Here is a 27,678-nt window from a genome sequence, read left to right on the forward strand (position 1 = left end):
GAACTGAAACACCTAACCTAACCAATGCATATATGTGCAATATGCTATCATATTATTATTTTATATTTGATAAAAATTCCTATTTTAAATGAAAAGCACGTTAAAATTGATGAATGTATCTTTGGGGTCGACCGCTGGATGGAATGGACATAGTCTGAGGACGGGTCGTGCGTAAAACGTTTTTCTTTCATAAACAGGGGGTTTGGCGGCTGGATTAACGAGCTTCTGGCCTTTACTGACGAGGACGAGCTGGCTCGGAGTATAGAAAACGTAATTGTTAGTGAGCCACTATGACTTATAGGACTCTAATTTCGCCCATGGGGGTATTTTAGCGTCAAAATACAATGTATTATTTGAGCGGGCAGGATCGCATCCCTTCAGACAAGCACGACTCCTCCCCTCTCCTACCCTCCACCTATTGTTTAAGATTTGCTGCCTGGAACAAAGTATTCCAAGTAGCACGGGCTATGGTGAGCCCGTAGTGGACTTTTTTATTTCCCCCCCGTCCACCATCCGCGACCACACGTGTGGGGTACACATACTCACGTCATCTTGGTGAAGGGTGCGCTTGAAAGTGTGAATGTCAGTGTGGAAACTGTGACCATCGACTGACCCATTAACCACCACCCCCCCACTTGCAACAGTAACCTTAGATGGTGACACACCTGCCTCAACACACCGGAAATTTAACACACACACATGATACAAAGGTTGCAGAGGGGGGGGCGGGGGAGGGATTGAAGGAGTGGAGATTAGAACAGGTCAAGACAAGTCATCCTCCAGGCCAACACGAGACAGGTCACCCTCCAAGTCAAGCTGACTTGCGACAGTACCTCCCCTAGTCGCTGACAACCTACCCCGGATAGGCTTTCACCACACACCTATCACACCCACACATACCCCCTCATACTCCCCCTACATACCCCCCCCCCCCGTACTCAGAGTACACTAGTGTGTACAAGTATAGGAGTTAACAAAGAGAGGAAGCATGCTTGATCCAACAGGCACAAGGCAGAGGTCAGGACGCTAGGAGCACACACACACATACACACACACACACACACACACACACACACACACACACACACACACACACACACACACCCACACCCACACACACACACACACACACACACACACACCCACACACACACACACACACACACACACACACACACACACACCCCCACACACACACACACACACACACACACACACACACACACACACACACACACACACACACACACCCACACACACACACACACACACACACACACACACACACACACCCACACACACACACAGCTCTCTACCTGGAACAAGAAGTAGGTAACATCAGACACGGACGGCTGTCACCCCATCCTCACTCCTACTCCGTTTCTCACACTTTCTCTTCAACCTATTTCCTGGGCACCGGCTCTGTCTACCGCCCCCGGCAGGGAGAGATGGCTGGCGGCCAGGCAGACGGGAACCATTGAAGAAATGAAACACGTTTTAGGTAATTGTGCCTCAAGTCGAGGGAATATTGAGCACCGTCACTCATCCTGTGAATGAACACGTCGCCATATGAACACGTAGTAGAACACGTCTCAATAGCAGGAAGAAACCTCACTGGGTGGTTCATCCTGTCACTTGCAGTCACACGCAGTTAGCACGGCCCATCGTCTGAGACTATCACAGAAGCACACATCTTGTCTTTTCTTGGCTTCATCGCCAGAAATTAAACTTTTTATTTGAAATTTTGATCCATTATGGGAGCTAATTTATTACACACACACACACACACACACCATATCCTGTACAGGACGCGAGGGACACTATACCAACCTGTTATTCCATTACAGCACCGCTCCTGTGCCAGGTAAGTCCACTACGGGCTCACTATAGCCCATGCTACTTGCAACTTTTGGTTCCCAGTAGCTGAATCTAAAACAACATCCCTATTGTTGGTCCCGGGGATCAACGTCTCCACGACCCGGTCTCTGACCAGGCTTCCTAGTTGGTGGTCTGGCCAACCAGGCTGTTTGAAGCAGCAACACGCAGTCTGATGTATGAATCACCCACAGCCTGATTGATCCGATATCCTACGGAAGTGTTTATCAATTTCTCTTGAACACTGTAAAGGTCGGCCAGCTATGCCTCTTACACGTCAGCCAATCCTGTTATGGTAGTACTAATAGTGACGATGAGGACTATAGTGTATAGACCCACCTACATCGACATTAGAAAGTAGAAATCTGAACTATTGAGTTAGACCAACCGGAAAGCTATTTTTTACTTGTGTTGCTTTGACAAACAAAACAAGCCTCCCTAGGCCCAATACACAATATCTGAGGCCTAATATAGTATATATGTGTGCTATACTAGGCCTAAGAATATTTGTTTTTAGCTTCATTTGTTTTAAAAGAATTCCTCACTAGTCAGTATACTACTAACAGCTAAGTACGTACAAATTCGTGACTATAGGTACTATCTAAACAGGAAGATGGATTGTTTATGTGTAGGGGAAGTGTTGAATAGTCTTGGTCACTTGATGTGATAGTATTCTCTCTCTCAGCACACCTATTGTACCTCTACCTTTTTAAGGTGGCTATATTGCACTTCCTGCCATGCCTCCTGGGCTCGTCTGGTGTTATTTTCCTGTGTTTAGTTGGAGCCTGTCACTCTAATATTTCCAAGTTCAGATTATGCATTTCTCGCTTGTATGGCTGGAGAAGATGTGAAGGCTAGGGGCGACACCAGTGTCTGACGTTAGTATGTATCTTGGGGCACCGGTGACACATCCCACACACCTGTCCTACACCCACACACCTGTCATACAAATACCCAGGTCCACCTCCCCGCCCACCACCTGGTACAGGCAGCCCGCCCACCATCACCACTGGATCCCGCCTCAAGATCCAAATTATGGCTTTCCTATGGCATCAACATATAAATGTTCCAAGGTCGCTATAAAGTCAAGGCCTTGACAGCATGACGGAAATGACACATTAGCCTTACGAATTACTCAAGATTGGCCACCGGAATTATTTTGACTGCGTACTGGATTTTCATCCTGTGGTGTTATCCACATCCTCCAGCAGTTATCACCCACGTGTGGTAACTTGTCAACATAACTGGATGTAAATGTCAGTGGTAATATGTAGCGTGGTATATAATAGTGCAGGTGACTGAAGGAGACTTAGAGTGTGTGTGTGTGGGCGTGCACACCCAACAGGCCTTGAGCAAACAGGTCATAATGTGTGTGTGTCCCTCAGGAGCCGGCCTGGCCTAGGCAACAATACCCAGCAAAGAGCACTAGGCTAGTTCTAGTTTATTGGTCTTGGTGTGTGTGTGTGGGCGAGGCTACAGGCCCACGCAGACTCACGCACGCCAGAATCAAAACTCCTGTGCCTGAGTTATGGCGTGCTGCAGTCCAGCATTGTATGCGCACGGATGCACGCATACGTACGTGTATTCATGCGTGTATACTGCTCTAGCGAGGACCCAGCTGGTCTAGAGAGGGATCTTAGGGTTCTGGCAAAACTTTGCTTCCATTCGCCCAACAAAAAAAAAACGTTAAATTATTCACAGCATCAAAAACACTTAACTTTCTCAAATTGGTTTGTCTCTGATAAATGGTATTAAATTAGTTGTTAACATATAACGTCATCATTATGCTAAATACAAAATTTGGACTAAATACTTAGTCCAAAATAGGCTAGGTAGCCTAATTAGTCAAACTTTTACTTTCCATCGATATTCAACTTCCGCCAAATTTCACCGAGTACTAAACTTCACCTAATACCCAAAGTTTTATAGTGTACAACAAATACGCTTATGAGGCTACGAGTCTATCATCCCCATTAATGCCTATTTAATCTAATAAAATAACTTAAAACTGCGTTTCTTTCCAAAACATGACAAAAACTTATAAAATCATGTAAACTCGTGTTTAGTTATGTATATCTACAGTCACGTATATAATAAATAATAATTTATTTAGGAGAAGTACATACATAGTTACAGCGTTACAGTACATACATAGTTACAGCGTTACAGTACATACATTCTGTTAGCTTTAAAGATGGAGGTAGTACATACAATACCTAAAGCCACTAGTACGCGTAGCGTTTCGGGCAACCCTGTGCTTAATGTACAACCCCTGTACAAGCCTGTACTTAATGTACAACCCCTGTACAAGCCTGTGCTTAATGTACAACCCCTGTACAAGCCTGTACTTAATGTACAACCCCTGTACAAGCCTGTACTTAATGTACAACCCCTGTACAAGCCTGTACTTAATGTACAACCCCTGTACAACCCTGTACTTAATGTACAACCCCTGTACAAGCCTGTACTTAATGTACAACCCCTGTACAACCCTGTACTTCGGATAATAACTGTACTTTAGACTAAAATATTACTCGTTGTTTAAGCTGTGGTGAGAACAGGTTGAAGAATAGACGGGCACAGTCTCATGTTAACATTCCATACAGCCGTCTTGTGGAACAGACAGACACTAACACCTTTCAACAGACAGACACATTTTCAAGAGGAAACTAGATTTATTCCTCCAAGGAGTGCCGGACCAACCGGACTGTGGTGGGTATGTGGGCCTGCGGGCCGCTCCAAGCAACAGCCTGGTGGACCAAACTCTCACAAGTCGAGCCTGGCCTCGGGCCGGGCTTGGGGAGTAGAAGAACTCCCAGAACCCCATCAACCAGGTATCAACCAGGTAACCAGGTACCTCTGTCACATTCCACCAACAATAACAATGGCCACATGTCGCCAACGGTGCGAGAGAGCTAGGAAGGTATGGGGGGGGGGGATGTGGAGGAGGGGGGGGGGGTGAGAAGAAGCACTGACTCACAGGAAGAACTAGTTCTGCTACGATGCCTCATCAAACACTTCCTCTAACAGAAGCCCTCACACTTCTCTGACGTTTCCCACACGCCTCCAAATAAGCCCTCGAAAAGAACACAAATTATAGCTACCCGAGGCCGGGGCTGATCACAAGAGGCAGTTTTTTTTTTTTTTTTTATTATTTTCTACCACAGACGTGGCCATACATTTACAATGCTAACCAGCATATATACATTTTCTTCTGTCCTCCATGGACAGGGTTAGAGAAATGTTAAACATAGAGTTCAAGGGTTTATTGAACACTCAACCACAGAAGGTGATTCGGTGCTTTTAAAATGCTAAGCTAACCTACAGTGTGGCAGTAGCCTCCTGCCGCTCCCCATGTTGTGTACGCGGTGTTATAAATACATAAATAAATAAATAAATAGTTTATTCTGGTAAGGTACATACATACAAGAGGTTTTACAAAAATTTATAGATTTATAGATAGAGCTAGTACCGGGGGAGCCGGTCGGCCGAGCGGACAGCACGCCGGACTTGTGATCCTGTGGTCCCGGGTTCGATCCCAGGCGCCGGCGAGAAACAATGGGCAGAGTTTCTTTCACCCTATGCCCCTGTTACCTAGCAGTAAAATAGGTACCTGGGTGTTAGTCAGCTGTCACGGGCTGCTTCCTGGGGGTGGAGGCCTGGTCGAGGACCGGGCCGCGGGGACACTAAAAGCCCCGAAATCATCTCAAGATAACCTCAAGTACATACAATGCCTAAAGCCACTATTACGCAAAGCGTTTCGGGCAGGAAAAACACTAAATCCACAAATTAAGTGTTAGTGTGTGACCAAGTAATCAGGGTCGTAGAGCAACCCGTCCTCCTAATACAACGTCGCATTGTGACGTATACTCTAAGGCCGAAAATTGTCGTACTAGAAAATAGTAGCGGCTCGCGAAATTGACATAATATTCCGTTTTCTGTTTTGGATCATCTGGTAGGTTAGGATAAGGGCACCTTACTACGACAGTTTCTTGACGTTGGGGAACTTGAGAGAACGGGCTGCGTAGTGCCCCCCCCCCCGCCAGCGTCCTGGTAAGCGTGGTCACTCGTAAACTACCAACCATTGTACACACACTGTACCGGACGTAGATTCGAACCCTCATCACGGCCCATTGTGGATTTGTTTACCAACCATTGCTTTCTCTCCCGCTCTCTCCGATCAATAAAAAAAGGTTGCCTGTTGGAGGCAAGACAACCTAAATATATTTGTACTCCGGACACGTCTCTAGTAACTAGACGACGATTGCCTGACAACCAGCATCATAACCTTGTTGGGCAGCTAGTTAGTTAACTAGTCACTATAACTCCTCAACATCCTCATTTTAAATTAAAGACCAGCTAGGAAGCTAGCCAGCTAACCAGCTAGCTAGCCAGCTAACCAGCTAGCTAGCCAGCTAACCAGCTAGCTAGCCAGCTAACCAGCTAGCTAGCCAGCTAACCAGCTAGCTAGCCAGCTAACCAGCTAGCTAACCAGCTAGCTAGCCAGCTAACCAGCTAGCTAACCAGCTAGCTAGCCAGCTAACCAGCTAGCTAGCCAGCTAGCCAGCTAGCTAGCCAGCTAGCTAGCCAGCTAACCAGCTAGCTAGCCAGCTAACCAGCTAGCTAGCCAGCTAACCAGCTAGCTAACCAGCTAGCTAGCCAGCTAACCAGCTAGCTAGCCAGCTAACCAGCTAGCTAGCCAGCTAACCAGCTAGCTAGCCAGCTAACCAGCTAGCTAACCAGCTAGCTAGCCAGCTAACCAGCTAGCTAACCAGCTAGCTAGCCAGCTAACCAGCTAGCTAGCCAGCTAGCCAGCTAGCTAGCCAGCTAGCTAGCCAGCTAACCAGCTAGCTAGCCAGCTAACACAATGGTAAAAAGCAACGTGTGTTCATGCCCTTGGAGTGTATGGGAATCAAAATCACATCCCCGTGCCACCCGTGTTCCCGGGAACGGCGCAAAACGTATTATGTATACACGTATGTCACTGTAGAACACCCAGACGATTACAGTACAGGATATAATCCAACAGTCTGGCTACTTCCTGGTGGGTGGTTGCCCCCTAGTGTGTGACCACAGACCTTGGTGGGTGTTTGCCCCCTAGTGTGTGACCCAGGTGGGTGAAGACTGTGGGGGGAGGTGACACCAACGCGTCCTCACCACCTAAATGAACCAGAGATACACAAAGCAGTTTCTCCTGAGGGAAGGGAGTGGGGGGAGGCGTGGGGGAGATGACCCGGGAGACCATACAAGGCGTCAAGTGTAGGTACACTGTGAGGAGCGAGAGACAGGAGGAGGCGTAGTGCGAGCAGCAACAGGTGTTGTGGCTGGGAGCACCACCACCAACCATGACGCCTAATTCCTCTTACCCAGCCACCACCCACCTGACTCACCTTCCTCCTTACTTCCCTGCACCACCCTCTCCTTATCCTCACGCCCTCACACTCAACACCTCATTACGTCCCCTGGCAACCCGCTCAAGACAGTACATATATGACTTATTGCTTATAGTCACTATTTGGCTAATTAATAAGTACATATGTGGTATATGCCAAGTTATATTTTGTTTTTAAGGTATAAACTCTATTTCCTTCCTGGGTTTGAGCATTTCTAAGTGCCCTAGTGGGAGGATTAGTGTGGCAGTGAAACGTGCAGCATCTCACTCTAATAAGACCTAATTGAATTACACGGATTAGGCAAAGTTGCATATTAATTTTGTCAATAATGTTAATAATATCATGCGTAAGTAATTAGCATAAGGAGCTAAGCTTTATAAGTTTAAATGTGACCATTTAAGTCACAAGTAAAAATAAAGTCCTTACATATTTCCTTAAGATAATCATACGAGAGTAGAAAGACGTATGATTAATTACGTCAAGGAAATCAGAGGGAAATTAATGACAGTTGATATACAAACAAAATCAGTGTCTTAGAGAATAAATAAAGTGCGCTACGAAATGAATTTGCTAAGGTAAATATATAAGTACTACATATATGTATGACATATACATACATACACATGTATATTATATTTATTAAGAGAGAGAGAGAACCAACAATGCTCTAGAATCTGTCAACCAGTCGACTGTATGATGAGAGGCAGGACACAGGCGCTGAAGCTCAATCCCAGCATGAGCACAACTAGGTGACAACACCACCATGTTTACAAACACGAGGCTGCGTAATGTCACAGTGAATGGGTATGTGGCCGACACTCCCCCCATTCACACATTGTCAGTAGGGATATTCCTGCACGGGCCCCGACCCTCTCTGTCTGGGCCTCTGCCATGCATACCGTTATGCCTTTCAAATCTATACTAGTTTATGAATTGCAGTCATTAATTACTCAATTGTAAACTACTTAGTCTCAGGAGACTATGGAGTTGGGCTCTGGTTGTCGGTCTGGAGTGGCCTCTCCAGGGCGCAAAGCCAGGGTAGGTTCATAAGGGGAAGAAGCTGTTACCCATGCAGCAGGACCCATCCCCCAACCCCCCCTCTCTCCACGGCGGGTGGTTACCCATGCAGCAGGTCCCCTCCCTTTCCAGTGAAGTGATTTGGTGGTTAAAACCACTAAACTACTTCAGTTAAAACAAAAATGAACCTCATTCACAGGTCCATGGGGACATTTAAGTCAGTCTTATATTTGCAGCACTGCAAGCGGGCATCAACAAAGCGAGTTGCCAAGTCATATTTTTCGTTTGGCATATAACTAATGTTTATGAAGGATAAACCAACCAACCATTGGTCTATGTGATATATACAGCAAATCACCACAAGATACACCTTTATAAGACACATTGCATAGTGTTACGATATATCGTATCGTGTTATTTCATCGCATAAAGGCACGATTATTTAAGTCATACGTTCATTATTACAGGAAGAACGAGGTTAACAACCATGGAGGTCGTTAACGGTCAGCACGGTATGGCTCGTCCGGTGGCGGGAATTTCTGTTAGCCAATCAGAACCACCGGGCGAGGTAACGTGTGCTGGCCGGAGCATGTGGAGAGACAGACATCTACTCCCCTCCATTGAGTCAACATGCTGTCGTCGCGTTTGGATGTGTGACCAACGGACCCAACTGTTAGTGTGCTCCACCCTCATGAAGGAAGAGGACCTCGAGGCATGGTCGACGTTCTTGAAATATATGGAAGATAACAGCTTTGAGATTTAGAGGTCGGCATGGAGGTAACGCGCTGATTTTCCTGATAGCGGTACAAATTGCAGGAAAGTAGATGATTTATAAGTGGGAAGATCAATCGGACCAGCGACGACCGTAGCATGGTCGTAGTATCTCTCTATATATATATATATATTTAACTGTACTTGTGTACAATGCACACATATATATATATACATGTCACTGATCATTTTATGCGGAAAATCCACAGAGAAATATGAAATGAGGTGAACGTTTCGGCTTTGTTAAAGCCTTTGTCAACACCAGACTGACTCAAAGCAGACAAAGGCTTTAACAAAGCCGAAACGTTCACCTCATTTCATATTTCTCTGTGGATTTTCCGCATAAAATGATCAGTGTTTTGTGATCGTCAATTGCATATATACATGTAAAATATTGTATATAAGGTGATTAGAGATATATCACAATATATCCATGATGAAGTTTTATAGCATCTTATTTTCTTGGTCTTTGTCAGACCTCAGCACAGTGTGTCGCACCTGACAACAGGTCCGGCTGAGGCTGACACCTGTTCTGATTCATGTACCCCGTTGTAGTACAACGAAGCATTAGGATAAACATTCAGAATAAACCTAAATTAAATGTGTTGGGTTGTCAACAGTTCGATCCCAACAATACACGTAACACACAAAACACACCGTATCCTCGCGACATTACAAATGGCGGAAGACTTATTAGATTATAATTACAGATAATGTACTCAGTAAAGAGGGTGAATGGAACAAGATAATGGCAACATTGTCTGACAGTTAACCTATTTATGTATGAGACACGCTGACTTATTTATTTATATATATACAAGAAGGTACATTGGGTTTGTGAGGCTACATAGCATGGTGTTTACATTCTTGTAAAGCCACTAGTACGCGCAGCGTTTCGGACAGTTCTTATGATCACTGTTTATGTTTAAACAGATTACAGTGTAATTTCCCTTACGTATTTAATGCATTCCTTACGAGCAATTATTAAACATTGTGGGGAGATATCTTAATCAAATTAATCCTTCTAAATTATAATTAACCTTCGGAATGAAATCAACCAATCATGAGAAACCATCGGATTCAAATCAACCTATCATAAAGACCCATTGGATTCAAACCAACCAATCATACGCTGGAGGTAGGCGAAGCCTACAACACAATAAAGTCGCACCATAATAATAATATTATTATTATTATTAGGCTATTATTTTGTAATAATAATAATTATTGTTATTATTATTAACCAGAGTGATCACACTAAGGGGGTTGCTTCTACAATGTGTGTGTGCTCACTATTTGTGCCTGCAGGATCGAGCTCTAGCTCTTGGACTCTTGTTTTTGTAGCTGCCAGTTGTCTAATGCAATGACGTCTGACTTATTTCCCAATCATGCCTGCTTTTAAAGTTGTGAATTGAGTTTGTCTCTACAACTTGCTCATTAGCTCATTCCATTTACAACCTCACGCTAAATAAATACTTTATAACATCTCCATGTCCCATCTGAGTGAGTGAGTGAGTGAGTGAGTGAGTGAGTGAGTGAGTGTGTGTGTGTGTGTGTGTGTGTGTGTGTGTGTGTGTGTGTGTGTGTGTGTGTGTGTTTGTTTTCACCAAATTGTGCCCGCGGAGGTTGTGCTTCGGCTCTTTGGTCCCGCCTCTCAACCGTTAAATAACTGGTGTACAGATTCCTGAGCCTATTGGGCTCTATCATATCTACATTTGAAACTATTAATGGAGTTTACCTCCACCACATCACTGCCTAATGCATTTCATTTGTTAACTACTCTGACATTAAAGAAGTTCTTTCCTAATGTCTCTGTGGCTCATTTGGATACTCAGTTTCCACCTGTATCCCCTTGTTCGTGTACCAACTGTGTTAAATAATCTGTCTTTACTACCCTATAAATTCCTCTGAGAACCTTGTATGTAGTGATCATATCTCCTCTAACTCCTGTCTTCTGTGCATGTGTGTGGTGTGTATTAGTGTTTACTATTTGTGCCTGCAGGATCGAGATGTTAGCTCTTGGACCCCGCCTTTCTAAGCGTTGGTTGTCTAATGTACTGACTCCCGACCTATTTTCCTCTATCATATCTACTACATATATTTCTCTCGCACACAACTATCCTCGGAATGCAGACCACAACAGCTGACTAACCTGGGAGTACATATTTACTGCTGGGTGAACAGAGGTAACAGGTAAAAGAAACAGCCCATTTGTTTGTGTGCGCGTGTACGATTACATTACCGAAATTCATTTTCTAGAAAACATAGGTAACAAATAAACATGGGGTGGGACATGGTTACCAGTCCCACAGGTAACCAGTCCCACAGGTAACCAGCCCCTCAGGTAACCAGTCCCTCAGGTAACCAGTCCCTCAGGTAACCAGCCCCTCAGGTAACCAGCCCCACAGGCAACCAGTCCCACAGGCAACCAGCCCCTCAGGTAACCAGTCCCTCAGGTAACCAGTCCCACAGGTAACCAGTCCCACAGGCAACCAGTCCCTCAGGTAACCAGTCCCTCAGGTAACCAGTCCCACAGGTAACCAGTCCCACAGGCAACCAGTCCCTCAGGTAACCAGTCCCACAGGTAACCAGTCCCACAGGCAACCAGTCCCACAGGTAACCAGTCCCACAGGTAACCAGTCCCTCAGGTAACCAGTCCCACAGGTAACCAGCCCCTCAGGCAACCAGTCCCACAGGCAACCAGTCCCACAGGTAACCAGTCCCACAGGTAACCAGTCCCACAGGTAACCAGCCCCTCAGGCAACCAGTCCCACAGGCAACCAGTCCCACAGGCAACCAGTCCCACAGGCAACCAGTCCCTCAGGTAACCAGTCCCTCAGGTAACCAGCCCCACAGGCAACCAGCCCCACAGGCAACCAGCCCCTCAGGTAACCAGTCCCTCAGGCAACCAGTCCCTCAGGCAACCAGTCCCTCAGGCAACCAGTCCCTCAGGCAACCAGCCCCTCAGGCAACCAGCCCCTCAGGCAACCAGTCCCACAGGCAACCAGTCCCACAGGCAACCAGTCTCACAGGCAACCAATCCCTCAGGCAACCAGTCCCACAGGCAACCAGCCCCTCAGGCAACCAGTCCCACAGGCAACCAGTCCCACAGGCAATCAGTCCCACAGGTAACCAGTCCCACAGGCAACCAGCCCCACAGGCAACCAGTCCCACAGGCAACCAGTCCCACAGGCAACCAGTCCCACAGGCAACCTGTCCCACAGGCAACCAGTCCCAAAGGTAACCGTGTTCTCAGAACACTTCCCGGCAGGACCTCACCTCTTGGGTTGAAGACAATACTCGCCCATCCAGGAAATATTTCACAAAATTACCGGAAATCCCTTCCTAACGGATCATGTTTCTTGTCCACGATAATTACGTTTAATCGGAAACCAGCCCAAGATTATTCTTTTGTGCTGTTAACGAGGGTTATAAACACCGAATTTTCTTTAGGAATGTGCTAAGTAACAATTCCTTAATACACATATTTATGCACATAAAGATGGTTTGGCTTGGGGAAACAAAATCTTCGAACGCTAGAGAAAAGGAGGCACAGGGGAGACTTAATTACGACATATAAGATACTTGAGCATTGTCACGAAGCGAAACAGTCTCACACTGCAAGAATGAGCACACTTTCGAGAAGACAATGACGATCTTGCCATTGTGCAGTGTGAAGTTTTCTCCATCTTGGGAACATGGCCGCCGGGTGAAGTGAAAGAACGCCCCCTCATTGTTATCCTGCCCGGGGGCCGCCAACCCCCTCTCTCACGCTCTCCTGGGGGATCGATTCCCGGCGATGGCGGAAACAAATGAGCAGAGTTTCTTTCACCCTGATGCTTTTGTTCTCCTAGCAGTGAATAGGTACCTGGGAATTAGACAGCTGCTATGGGCTGCTTCCTGGGGATGTGTGTGTGTGTGTGTGTGTGTGTGTAAAAAGTTGATTGATTGACAGTTGAGAGGCGGGCCTAAAGAGCCAGAGCTCAACCCCCGCAAGCACAACTAGGTAATACATCTGCTACCCTATTCTTTATGAAGAATTACCGAGTCGTCAAAAGCTAGTCACCAGTTCATCTAATATCGCCATCTCACAGGGGATATATAGTTTCCTGATTTTTTTTTTTTTTTTTTTTATGATATACACAAGAGTTGTTACATTCTTGTAGAGCCACTAGTACGCGTAGCGTTTCGGGCAAGTCCTTAATCCTATGGTCCCTGGAATACGATCCCCTGCCGCGAAGAATCGTTTTTTCATCCAAGTACACATTTTACTGTTGCGTTAAACAGAGGCTACAGTTAAGGAATTGCGCCCAGTAAATCCTCCCCGGCCAGGATACGAACCCATGACATAGCGCTCGCGGAACGCCAGGCGAGTGTCTTACCACTACACCACGGAAACTGCTAAGATAGTGCGGGTTTTAACAAGAGAGATTGGAATCCCCAGGTCTAGCTTCTGTCGCCTTGTCCTTATCATCATGCTGGTCACCACCTATGCCAGACGGTATCCATACAAATGAGTCAGAAAATCTTTCAGTGTAGCTAAAGTGACTGCCTCCATACTAAGACCACCCAAAAATACCGCCCACTCTGCCTCATTAATTAATAAAAAGTTAAAGAATCAACAACGGTCCATTATATTTGCTGGCTAAGAACATTCCTCTAATAACCTAATTATCAGGAATTACACAAATGGAAATTATTAATAATTTCACTTTCACTATAAACTGTTACCTTTCTTGAGATTATCTTGAGATGATTTCGGGGCTTTTAGTGTCCCCGCGGCCCGGTCCTCGACCAGGCCTCCACCCCCAGGAAGCAGCCCGTGACAGCTGACTAACTACCCAGGTACCTATTTACTGCTAGGTAACAGGGGCATTCAGGGTGAAAGAAACTTTGCCCATTTGTTTCTGCCTCGTGCGGGAATCGAACCCGCGCCACAGAATTACGAGTCCTGCGCGCTATCCACCAGGCTACGAGGCCCGAGAATTGGGATTTGTTTGGTCAATTACTACAACCCGCCCCACACCAAACACCCGCACTTAACCTTTAAAGGTGTCAAACACGCGGCCCGCTGCTTCCCCTACACCTTTAACACAAATACTACGGGCTCGCCATAGCCCGTGCTCCTTGGAGCTTTGTTCCGGGTAGCGAATCTTTAACAACAACGTCCTACCAGTGGGCAAAGAGGAAACTAGATAGTTTCCTTCAAGGAGTGCCGGACCAACCGGGCTGTGGTGGGTATGTGGGCCTGCGGGCCGCTCCAAACAACAGCCTGGTGGACCAAACTCTCACAAGTCAAGTCTGGCCTCGGGCCGGGCTTGGGGAGTAGAAGAACTCCCAGAACCCCATCAACCAGGTATATGTGGGCCTGCGGGCCGCTCCAAGCAACAGCCTGGTGGACCAAACTCTCACAAGTCAAGTCTGGCCTCGGGCCGGGCTTGGGGAGTAGAAGAACTCCCAGAACCCCATCAACCAGGTATATGTGGGCCTGCGGGCCGCTCCAAGCAACAGCCTGGTGGACCAAACTCTCACAAGTCAAGTCTGGCCTCGGGCCGGGCTTGGGGAGTAGAAGAACTCCCAGAACCCCATCAACCAGGTATATGTGGGCCTGCGGGCCGCTCCAAGCAACAGCCTGGTGGACCAAACTCTCACTAGTCAAGTCTGGCCTCGGGCCGGACTTGGGGAGTAGAAGAACTCCCAGAACCCCATCAACCAGGTATCAACCAGGTATCCTTTAACACACAATTTACACACTTTAACATCAAAGTAGTGCCTCTGTATTGGCAAATTATTGTGATTGTATATGGCGTGACCATTCACAGAGAGGCACTCTTGCCTCTAGAGCAGCAAGGCCTTATTCAAGTTCAAGTTCAAGTATGTTTATTGAGATAAGCAATAAATACATCTCAAAGGGATAGAGTAGCTTAGGCTATTTCTACCCCCCTCAAGGCCTTATCATGGTCAGTATCATGCAGAATCATACATCAGCACACCCGTTATTCCAACAGTTTAACGCCCCGTTGCTTTAAGCCTCGTCAATTCATGTATACAAATGCAAGTTTGTTATCACAGATCTACACCTGTTCACTTCAGACATAACTGTAACGATTTGTATAAATAGTTATGAACAAAGTCTAGGTGATTCTGGACATCAACTCAAGACGAGTGTAAAATATTTGCTCACACAAGAATGCGAGAAAGCGTCGTGAATTTGGCCGCGGAGTTTGTTTAAGGCTCGAAGAGTTAATATTTAACAGCCAAGAATCAGTGGAACCTAACTTATCCCTCTGCACCCTAACTTGAGGTTATCTTGAGATGATTTCGGGGCTTTAGTGTCCCCGCGGCCCGGTCCTCGACCAGGCCTCCACCCCCAGGAAGCAGCCCGTGACACCTGACTAACACCCAGGTACCTATTTTACAGCTAGGTAACAGGGGCAAAGAGTGAAAGAAACTCAGCCCATTGTTTCTCGCCGGCGCCCGGGATCGAACCCGGGACCACAGGATCACGCGTCTAGTGTCCTGTCCGCTCAGCCACCGGCTCACAAGACTGTCACTCTACCCACCAGTCTAAGGGTATGAACATCTTAATGCCCCACATGTTCGGTTACCAATGTTTAGTTTGTTCACCAAGAAGCTGTACTATTGTACAGCTTTCTAGTACGGCCAAAGATTGTCGTACTAGAAAATGGAAGCGGGTCTCGAATGTGACGTACAGTCCCGTTTTCTGTGTTGGGTCCTCTGGTAGGTTAGGAGAGGACACTGCCTGTTTTCTTGACGTTGGTAAACCTTAGGAGGACGGGTTGGTTTGTCAGGGACCATATATTATATTATTATATATATATATATAACTGTAAACTCACACCCCAGAAGTGACTCGAACCCATACTCCCAGAAGCAACGCAACTGGTATGTACAAGACGCCTTAATCCACTTGACCATCACGACCGGACAAAATGAGGTGATAGCCGAGGCTATTTGAACCACCCCACCGCCGGCACTCGGATAGTAATCTTGGGCATAGCATTTTACCAAATCACCTCATTCTTTGGGGCACACGTGAGGAACACAAATGCGAACAAGCCTGAATGGTCCCCAGGACAATATGCAGCTGAAAAGTTGCATATTGTCCTGGGGACCATTCAGGCTTGTTCTCATATATATATATATATATATATATATATATATATATATATATATATATATATATATATATATATATATATATATATATATATGCGCATCATGAGGTCTTCAATTTCGAACAGTGAGCTTGATGTAGTATATTAGGATGCAAATGAATTAATTGACCAGCATTAAAAGTAAAGGTGCCACCTTGCCTGCCACACCCTCAAGTGACTGAAGAGTAGGCTGTACCCATGTGGCAAGATGTTTAGGCAATCACGGAGGGACATTTAAGCAATGTTGCCATTGGTGGTTGCCATATAGGGACACCTGCCCCCCCCCCCCCCTCCAGACTGGCGTTGGGGGAGATGGGCCCAAGGGCGGAGGAGGCTTGGCTCCTCCACCACATCCTCCTCCATCTCTTTCTCCACCACAACATCCATTCTCCAACACATTAGTAATCACCTACATCACCAAGAACTCAGGGTTGAAGGCTCATTAGTTTGTGATAAGTGGTTGATAACCTTGGTAGGGGCGGGAGTATGAGGAGGGAGGTGATAAGGGAGATGACGAGGAGTGGAGAGAAAGGGATGGTAACGGTAGTATGAGGGAAGAGAAGGTGGATAGATAAAGTCCGACGAGGAAGTTCACGAAGCGATAACTCGGGCAGGGAAGCAATGATGGCGGGGGCTAAGAGAGGGCGGGAGGCAGGGGCTGGGTGTGGCGGTGTAGCTGAGGGCGGGAAGAGAGAGGGCGCGCGCACACACACCTGAGGGAGGGCAAACCAGTTGTGGTGGATATGGCGTGTGTGCCCACACCTTGCCGGCATGTCCTTGGATCACACACCTACGCCTAGTTCCTCCCCCCGAGCTGAACATCACTAGCTGGGTTCTCTGGCTCTGTGGTGTGAGGAGTCACAGCCAGGCGGCGAGACGCCCGCAGGTACCCAGGAGACCAGGGGCCAGATTCACGAAGCAGTTACGCAAGCACTTACGAACCTGAACATCTTTTCACAAACTTTGGCGGCTCTGTTTACAATTATTAAACAGTTAATGAGCTCCGAAGCACCAGGAGGCTGTTTATAAAAATAGCAACAGTTGATTCTGAAGTTGTAATGCTTGTAAACTGTTTAATATATGTAACCAAAGCCGTCAAAGATTGAGGAAAGATGTACACGTTCGTAAGTACTTGCGTAACTGCTTCGTGAATCTGGCCCCTGGTGCAAGCGCTCCACTAACTGGCTGCCCCTCGCAACAGGCCTCTACCCTCACCCTCCACAATGAACCGTAACAATATATCACATTTTTCCCACGAATGATCCTTAAACTCAACTTTTCGGCCCAGATGGCCACGAGAAAACACTGCTGGCTGCGGGGGGAGGGGGAGAGGGGGGGGGGGTGGGACAAGGCTGATAGAGAGGAGGGACAAGGCTGATAGAGAGGAGGGACAAGGCTGATAGAGAGGAGGGACAAGGTTGGTAGAGAGGAGGGACAAGGCTGATAGAGAGGAGGGACAAGGCTGATAGAGAGGAGGGACAAGGCTGATAGAGAGGAGGGACAAGGCTGGTAGAGGGGAGGGACAAGGCTGATAGAGAGGAGGGACAAGGCTGATAGAGAGGAGGGACAAGGCTGATAGAGAGGAGGGACAAGGCTGATAGAGAGGAGGGACAAGGCTGATAGAGAGGAGGGACAAGGCTGGTAGAGAGGAGGGACAAGGCTGGTAGAGGGGAGGGACAAGGCTGATAGAGAGGAGGGACAAGGCTGATAGAGAGGAGGGACAAGGCTGGTAGAGAGGAGGGACAAGGTTGGTAGAGAGGAGGGACAAGGCTGGTAGAGGGGGGGGGGTGGACATGGTAGGTAGACGGGGGGGAGGTGGACATGGCTGGTAGCAGATCATAGATCATTCCTAAGGTGTGTGTAAGACTACAGTATGACGTCACCAACCAGGGGCTACGCCAACAACTGTAAAAGGGTGAATCAGGTAGTTAACTACACCGGAGTAACGGATCCCCAGCAGACATTTAACACAACTTGCCACGCCACACTGCTAACATCATAATAATAATAATAATAATAATAATTTTTATTTAGGTAAGGTACATACATAAAGAGATTTTACAAAGTTTGTTGGCTTTATAGATAGAGCTAGTACATACAATGCCTAAAGCCACTATTACGCAAAGCATTGTATGTACTAGCTCTACTAGTATTACCCGAGACCCAACACCTATCTAGAGGCCAGGACGGGGACAGATGCCAGCAGTTGTTCAGAGGTTCTCCCATTTTCCCGATAAATTTTCAAAGTAGATTTTGAATTGCAGAAGCTGTGGCATTGAAGGCTTCGGCGGGTAGGCGGTTCCACGGGATTATAACCCTGTGGGTGAAGAAGTATCTGGTGTTTTATGTCCTACACTGTGGCTTGTTGCGTGTGATGCTGTTGGCCCTTGTATGTGTTAAAGCTGACCTTTGGAAGACGGGGTCTGGATTACCATCAGCAAGTTGGTTCAGTATTTTGGATGAGATCAACCCTATCATGCCTGGTTTGCAGTTTTGTTAGTCCTGCGGCCCTCAAGTGTTCCTGGTATGAGTCAACTTAGTTCTGGGAAGATACCTGGTTGATGGGGTTCTGGGAGTTGTTCCACTCCCCAAGCCCGGCCCGAGGCCAGGCTCGACTTGTGAAACTTTGGTCCACCAGGCTGTTGCTTGGAGCGGCCCGCAGGCCCACATACCCACCACAGCCCGGTTGGTCCGGCACTCCTTAGAGGAAACTATCTAGTTTTCTCTTGAAGATGTCCACGGTTGTTCCGGCAATATTTCTTATGCTCGCTGGGAGGATGTTGAACAACCGCGGACCTCTGATGTTTATACTGTGTCACTATGCCTTGTACTTTCTCTAAGAAAGATATATCCTTTTGAAGGGGAGGTGTCCATGCTTGACTGCAGTAGAGAGGGGGGGGGCTCACCAGATGTTTGTACAGGTGTTCAACCATTTTAGACACCCAGCCCACAACTCTCTAAATGACGAACTGACGACCTTTCGTCTTGTCTTCTCTCAGGTTATTGTGACTCATCGTCTGCAATAACCACTTTCTTTCCCTTGAAATTAAAGGATCGTTTGAGAATTCCCAGGGTTTGGTTGGCTTTATTTACTGCAACTCCCGCTTGTGCAACTTTCAATGACTGGTGATGTTTTACCAGTCATTACCAACTAGGCCTTTTAGGTAACTTTATTCATCACTCTGCTGTATTGTAGTGTCGATTTGATTGTTGTGATGAGCAATGTTATGCCCTGTGTGCAAGGTACATTTTCAATATTAAAAATTTGATGAAAGATGTACACGTTCGTAAGTACTTGCGTAACTGCTTCGTGAATCTGGCCCCTGATCCATAACTAGACTCGTCACAGTAAAGTGTATGCCTACTCCTCCACAGCCGCTGAAACCCTTCCTCGAGCTCGATTATGACCACAAAGATCGTCGTAGCCTCGTGCGGGACTTCTATCGGGTTGAACCCCAAGCATAGTGACGAGTTACAAGGCTTCCTGTCTAAGGTTGGCCGGGGCTCTGGGGGCTACTGTTGTGACCCCTCCACAGCCGCTGAAACCCTTCCTCGAGCTCGATTATGACCGCAAAGATCGTCGTAGCCTCGTGCGGGACTTCTATCGGGTTGAACCCCAAGCATAGTGACGAGTTACAAGGGTTCCTGTCTAAGCTTGGCCGGGGCTCTGGGGGCTACTGTTGTGACCCCTCCACAGCCGCTGAAACCCTTCCTCGAGCTCGATTATGACCACAAAGATCGTCGTAGCCTCGTGCGGGACTTCTATCGGGTTGAACCCCAAGCATAGTGACGAGTTACAAGGCTTCCTGTCTAAGGTTGGCCGGGGCTCTGGGGGCTACTGTTGTGACCCCTCCACAGCCGCTGAAACCCTTCCTCGAGCTCGATTATGACCACAAAGATCGTCGTAGCCTCGTGCGGGACTTCTATCGGGTTGAACCCCAAGCATAGTGACGAGTTACAAGGCTTCCTGTCTAAGGTTGGCCGGGGCTCTGGGGGCTACTGTTGTGACCCCTCCACAGCCGCTGAAACCCTTCCTCGAGCTCGATTATGACCACAAAGATCGTCGTAGCCTCGTGCGGGACTTCTATCGGGTTGAACCCCAAGCATAGTGACGAGTTACAAGGGTTCCTGTCTAAGGTTGGCCGGGGCTCTGGGGGCTACTGTTGTGACCCTCGACGGCATCTTGCAGAGTAGGCGTCCTACTTGGCCAGGGGGTAAACTTTCAACATCCGGTGACTAAACTGGAGTCGTGATCGGTCGGATTCTCCTGGTCGCTATCCCCCCAAAATAAAAGAATTGACGTAGGCCAGGGGCTTAAATTGACGCAGGCAATAGGCTTAAACTGGTGCAGTCCATAGAGCTTAAACTGGTGCAGTCCATAGAGCTTTAAAGTGGTGCAGTCCATAGAGCTTAAACTGGTGCAGTCCATAGAGCTTAAACTGGTGCAGTCCATAGAGCTTAAACTGGTGCAGTCCATAGAGTTTAAACTGGTGCAGTCCATAGAGCTTAAACTGGTGCAGTCCATAGAGCTTAAACTGGTGCAGTCCATAGAGCTTAAACTGGTGCAGTCCATAGAGTTTAAACTGGTGCAGTCCATAGGGCTCAGCTCTTCGAAGCAAGCCAGTGCTCAGCTCCAAAACACACTTGGAACATTCAAGACATAAACATGAGACTATTCACAAATTATATTCAGCTGGAAAATAATCCTCAGGAATAATAGGTGGGACATTTGACAAGCCGTCGGCTTCCTGTCACCATTCAGGTCACTAGAGATGGTGGTCCTCAGATAAATTCAGGTGAATACTTAGTTCTAAAAAGATAAATGCAATACAGTAATAATATATTGAAATTTACAAGAGAGAGAGAAAGAGAGAGAGAGAGAAAGAGAGAGAGAGAGAAAGAGAGAGAGAGAGAGAGAAAGAGAGAAAGAGAGAAAGAGAGAAAGAGAGAGAAAGAGAAAGAGAAAGAGAGAGAGAGAGAGAGAGGGGGAGAGGGAGAGAGGGGCTGTATGTATAGAGGTCAATATGTATATATGTGGCTGTACGTATAGTGTTCAATAGGCTCCAGAATCTGTACACCAGTTGATTGACGGTTTTAGAGGCGGGACCAAAGAGCCAAAGCTCAACCCCCGCAAGCGCAACTAGATGAGTACAGACACAGACATACAGACGGATATATATAGAGACAGAGAGAGATATCCAAACTCAGGTGGTTGAATGCGACGTCATGAGGCTACTCACCCTTGCCCGGCAGCAGCGCCCACTGCCACCACGCCCACCAGGAGCACACACGCCCACATCCCTCCTGCTCCTGCTGCTGATGCCTGCAGGAAAAAAGGTTGAGTTTGGTTAAAGGCTTAAGGATCTGCAGGTTGTTTACTGGTCATGTTAACCGGTTTGGTTCATCTCACCACAAAAACACTTCTCAGCATGTATTATTAATAGTATTAATCAAACCTTATCATCATCATTAAAAACAAAACACGTCAGCTCAGTCTCACTGCTGTCTCACTAGCCCAAGCTCTGTGTATCCTCAAGTTAATTATATCTTCGTAATCTATGATTAATTATTTGGGTTAGAATAATTATTGGGTTCATATTCGTTTTTATTTCATTATAAACATTACGTTCGTAGCGGTGTACAGAAACTGACGGTGTTGCCTGCTGTCACCACAATTATTCGCACACCGGGAGCCGGTCGGCCGAGCGGACAGCACGCTGGACTTGTGATCCTGTAGTCCCGGGTTCGATCCAGGGCGCCGGCGAGAAATAATGAGCAGAGTTTTTTTTACTCTATGCCCCTGTTACCTAGCAGTAAAAATAGGTACCTGGGTGTTAGTCAGCTGTCACGGGCTGCTTCCTGGTCGAGGACCGGGCCGCGGGGACACTAAAGCCCCGAAATCAAGATAAACACCTGCGTCACTGTGATGGTATGTGAACAAAATATCGGAATTTAGATAAAGATATCACACATGTTCAAAAATGTAAACTTATTTGTTAAAAAATGTAAACTTATTTGTTAAAAAATGTAAACTTATTTGTTAAAAAATGTAAACTTATTTCCTTCAAAATTAAATACTAAGAAGCCTAAGTAAAGTATCCCAAGGTCGCCTACTACGGGGCAGAGCATGTTTTTGTGACTTAACTTTCCCCCGCCGCCTACTGGACGAGTATCCGGTGCATAATAGGCGAATTGAAATTATTTGTAAATATGCCAACACAATTTTTAAATGGCCTGAAGAACATTGTTGGCCGGTTCCTGAACCCATTATGTAACTGTAACCTTAACTCCCACTTGCCAGCAGGATGGGCATAGGTTTTTTTGTTAATAAATTATAAAAGTAAAATTTTGCAAGCCTCGTCAGTGAAAGGTCAAGACTCCCATAGGGAAAAAAACCATTCATTATGTTCAACGCTAATTATCCAAATCAACGCGCCTGAAAAGTATTGATGAGAGCACATGTCGCGTGGAGGAAGTTTAGCAGTATAGCGGTTAGGTCCGAAACGTTATGTTTACCTGCCCGAAACGCTGTGCGTACTAGTGGCTTTACAAGAATGTATATACTGTACTATCCAATGTATTCTCACAAACCCAATGTACCTTCTTGTATATATATAAATAACTAAATAAATGTCCAAGGTCCTCCTGCCGTGGGGGAGGCAAGACGGGTGATTAGCCATCACTTCACTTACCCAGGATACAGCCATGTCCCGGGCTGACACCTAGGAGGACAACCTGCTCCTCCGGACACACAGCGGTGGTCACACAAGGTTCCCTTTCTACACTACCCCCCACCCGTCATCCCCCCCACCCCCCACCTTGTCCTGCTTTCACCCCTTGACCCCGCTTTACCTCAATGCCGCCCACACCACCACCACCAGCTGCCACCGCCGCTACCACAGCTACCGCCATCACCAGTTACCACCACCGCCACCAGCTACCACCACCAGCTACCGCCACCACCAGCTACCACCACCGCCAGCTACCACCACCAGCTACCGCCACCACCAGCTACCACCACCGCCAGCTACCACCACCAGCTACCGCCACCACCAGCTACCACCACCGCCACCACTACCGCCATCACCAGCTACCACCACCGCCAGCTACCACCACCAGCTACCGCCACCACCAGCTACCACCACCGCCACCACTACCGCCATCACCAGCTACCACCACCGCCAGCTACCACCACCAGCTACCACCACCTCCAGCTACCACCACCAGCTACCACCACCGCCAGCTACCACCACCATCCAGTGCAACTAAAGTATTAAAATGTGAAACTCAATACTTCCTGAAATTCTGTCCTGCCCGAAACGCCAGCGTGCTTTACAAGCATGTAAGAGGTAACGTAATTATCAGGGGAGAGCGCCAAGCCATTAACGACTATATAGCACTTGGAAGGGATCAGGATAAGGATTTGGGATTGAACAGAGAGCAAGAATGTAAGGACTCTTGTATATATCAATAATAAACAAAAATAATCCCATAATTTTCCCGGTTGATTGCAATAATTCATTTTGTCGAGGACATGCAGCAAATATGTGTGCGTGTTTATATATATATATATATATATATATATATATATATATATATATATATATATATATATATATATATATATATATATATATATAATGTATGTATGTGTGTGTGTACTCACCTAGATGTGCTTGCGGGGGTTGAGCTCTGGCTCTTTGGTCCCGCCTTTCAATTGTCAATCAACAGATGTACAGGTTCCTGAGCCTATTGGGCTCTATCATATCTACACTTGAAACTGTGTATGGAGACAGCCTCCACCAGTGTGTGTGTGTGTGTAAATCACAAAAATTAACACGTGATGAAAAATGTGACAGTGTCAGACCACGGAAGAAGCATTGAAACAGGAATTTCCTTAAGTACTTTCGTATTTAATAATCCATCTTCAAAAGGGTGAGTTACAAGTAAAACGATGTGGACATATATAGGCAGGAGAGAGGTGAAGTGAGGTACACTGATAAAATTTTCTTTATGACTGGGATTGGGTGGGTATGAATAGGAGCAGCATCCTATGGGCCAATAGGCCTTCTGCAGTTACCTGTAGATCTCTGCAGAAATCTACTTCCCTGAATTATAGTCTTATATAAAAACATCCAATTATCAATTATACATTTAAATATTAAGAATGCAAAAAAAAAAGCACCAGCTTTAAGATGTTATATAAACAAAAGAGGGATAGCAATAGCCTCATCTCTTAGTACAGAGACATGGTGGCTGGGATCTACCAGCCTTGAGGAAATACCTTTACAAGAACAGTGAGTCAAGTCTTGTAATGACCTGACTCACTGTAATCACTGTGAACCTTGCCCTGTGCAACCCGTCCTCCTAAAAAGAACGTCACTTTTGGTTCGTATGCGCGATATGGACTAAATTTGGACGTAATTTGAAATGAAATCGACTCACAAAAGTGACGTTCTGTTCCGTTTTCTATTTGAGTCGTCCCGCCTACGCGCAGACGTTATAAGAGGACACTTTACATTAACGTTTTTCATAACGTTTTGAAACTTTATGAGAATTTCCTGCCCACCTAACCTATCAGAGGACCCTTAACTTACTGTTGGTGAAACCGCCACGCGCGTCTCTATCTACAAGTTAATATAACTCCCAGATTGTGTCCTATTCTATACTAGAAAACTGCAGACCGTTCTCCTAACATGGAAGTATTTATAGATGTGGTAGAAAGTAGTGTATTATAATGTGATGGAACAGCAGAAAGTAGACGTTTGTAAGTACTGAATTTGGACAACCCGGAAAAGTTGGTATATTTCTGTTGCCAATGAAAGCTAACCTCATCATCCTATCTATCAGCCTTGGGGAAATAACTTTACAAGAGCAGTTATCTTGAGGTTATCTTGATGATTTCGGGGCTTTTAGTGTCCCCGCGGCCTCAGATAACGTGTTTCTAACACGTTATCTGAAGCCTACTATATAAGTGGTATGCTAGGCCTACGAGTATTGAGGTTTAGTTTTAGCTTTATTTTCTCCTCATTCAATAAAACAAAAATTACAATATATGGCATACTGGGGCTCCATTACTACATGTTGGTACGATCGACAACAGTTACAAAAAGAACTATCAAACCAGGAGAATAGGAGCGTTGCCCCCTAGTCAGACTGGCCGCACCCCCCCACCCCCAACCCGCCCGCCCCTTGTGGATGTCAGATATGACATCTTGCCCGAAATTGCCCGAAACGCTAGGGCAATTCCTGTATATATATATATATATATATATATATATATATATATATATATATATATATATATATATATATATATATATATATATATATATATGTCGTACCTAGTAGCCAGAACGCACTTCTCAGCCTACTATGCATGGCCCGATTTGCCTAATAAGCCAAATTTTCTTGAAGTACTATATTTTCTCTAATTTTTTTCTTATGAAATAATAAAGCTACCCATTTCATTCTATATGAGGTCAATTTTTTTTTATTGGAGTTAAAATTAACGTAGATATATGACCGAACCTAACCAACCCTACCTAACCTAACCTAACCTATCTTTATAGGTTAGGTTAAGTTAGGTAGCCGAAAAAGTTAGGTTAGGTAAGGTTAGGTAGGTTAGGTAGTCGAAAAACAAATAATTCATGAAAACTTGGCTTATTAGGCAAATCGGGCCTTGTATAGTAGGCTGAGAAGTGCGTTCTGGCTACTAGGTACGACATACATATATATATATATATATATATATATATATATATATATATATATATATATATATATATATATATATATATATATACAGTAGAGTAAAGCCTAGTACACATGCGTGCTAGGCTTTACAACAATGTTAATTCAACTTACTTTCTATATTCTCTGTTAACCCCCAATATAACTTCTTATATATATATATATATATATATATATATATATATATATATATATATATATATATATATATATATATATATATATCTTCTGATAATTAGTCGTGAGATTTTGTCGTCAGATGCCTGTTTCTGACGTAATATTACTTAATATTACGTAATATTTATTATTATAAAACATAATAATAATAATAAATTATTATTATTATTAATTATTATTACTGATGGTGTTAAAACAGTAGAGTAAGCATCCACACGCACCTACAGAGAGATATGAGTGTGTGCTCACGTTTGGAAATGAATGAACACGTGCATACGCGTGAGAAAATGAATGACTGTGCAGATATGTTGCAAATAGGTTCCTTGAACGGGGTTTGGACACGGTATATATATTATATATATATATATATATATATATATATATATATATATATATATATATATATATATATATATATATATGGGTTAAGTGGGTTAAGGCGTACCTGTTATGCCAGTTGCTGGAAGGCTTCTGTGCTGGCTAGGGTTCGAGTCTCCATGGTGGGAAAGTGTTCTAAAGTTATATATATATATATATATATATATATATATATATATATATATATATATATATATATATATATATATATATATATATATATATATATATATTGGTCTCAGACCAATAGGGTCTGAGACCCTAGGCCCATGGGGAGAGAGTGCAAGAAGGTTTCTTAAGGATCTTGGTTCCAAGCTCATTGACACCACAAGAGACCCTAGAGCAGCAAGTTTTCTCTTTCAGCGCCTCAGTGTCGCGATCCAGAGGGGGAATGCTAGCTGCATCCTCGGTTCATGCCCAGCGTCGGAGGAGTTCGAGGAAATCTACAGCCTCTAGGAAGCGAAATTTTTTTTTGTGTCCTCTTAATGTTAATTTTTTGTATAAAATCAGATATGTAACTGTATAACCTTGCATAATAAAACTATATATATATATATATATATATATATATATATATATATATATATATATATATATATATATATATATATATATTATATATATATATATATATATATATATATATATATATAGAGAGAGAGAGAGAGAGAGAGAGAGATTAAGCCTGCTCTTCCCTTCAAAGTACGTAACAACAACAGATAATATAGAAGATATATCCAGCAAGTATCTCCAAAACGTTTTGCCCAGAGAGCAAAACGTATCCAGCACACCGGCACACCTGCTACCGCCCCCGCCACCGTAAACCGGCAAACTGCTTGTCCATTGCCTGCCTGTCGCTGATTGGCTGGTGTCCCGTCGCACCTGCCCTCCACCCTCCGCCACAAGTTGATGTCTGGGCTGCAGTGGCCCAGAGTAGTCAGAATATTCCAGTGCTCCTTGCAGTTGACATCTCTCATTGGTAGACTAAGCCTTGGCTTTCGTGTACTAAGGGAGGTGGCAGCTCGAAGCCAATATTCCGGCATCATTATTATTTATTTTGCTATTACTCACTTGTCTTAACGTAACTTTTCATTTGCCAGTGATTATTCTTATTATTTTGTTTGTTGACCTGCCTT

At 45.4% G+C, this 27,678-nt stretch overlaps 1 protein-coding gene across 1 annotated transcript in view; it reads right to left on the reverse strand.

Annotated features, from left to right (window-relative positions):
• Positions 1 to 27,678, reverse strand: part of LOC123771108 (thioester-containing protein 1 allele R1) — a 103,975-nt gene that overhangs the window by 62,983 nt on the left and 13,314 nt on the right. The window contains 1 exon segment of the mRNA XM_069309493.1: positions 21,475 to 21,557. Within this exon segment, the coding sequence (XP_069165594.1) occupies positions 21,475 to 21,533 (59 nt within the window). The 5' untranslated portion in view covers positions 21,534 to 21,557.

This window comes from Procambarus clarkii, chromosome 65 (assembly GCF_040958095.1).
Source record: "Procambarus clarkii isolate CNS0578487 chromosome 65, FALCON_Pclarkii_2.0, whole genome shotgun sequence".
Classification (NCBI taxonomy): Eukaryota; Metazoa; Arthropoda; class Malacostraca; order Decapoda; family Cambaridae; genus Procambarus; species Procambarus clarkii.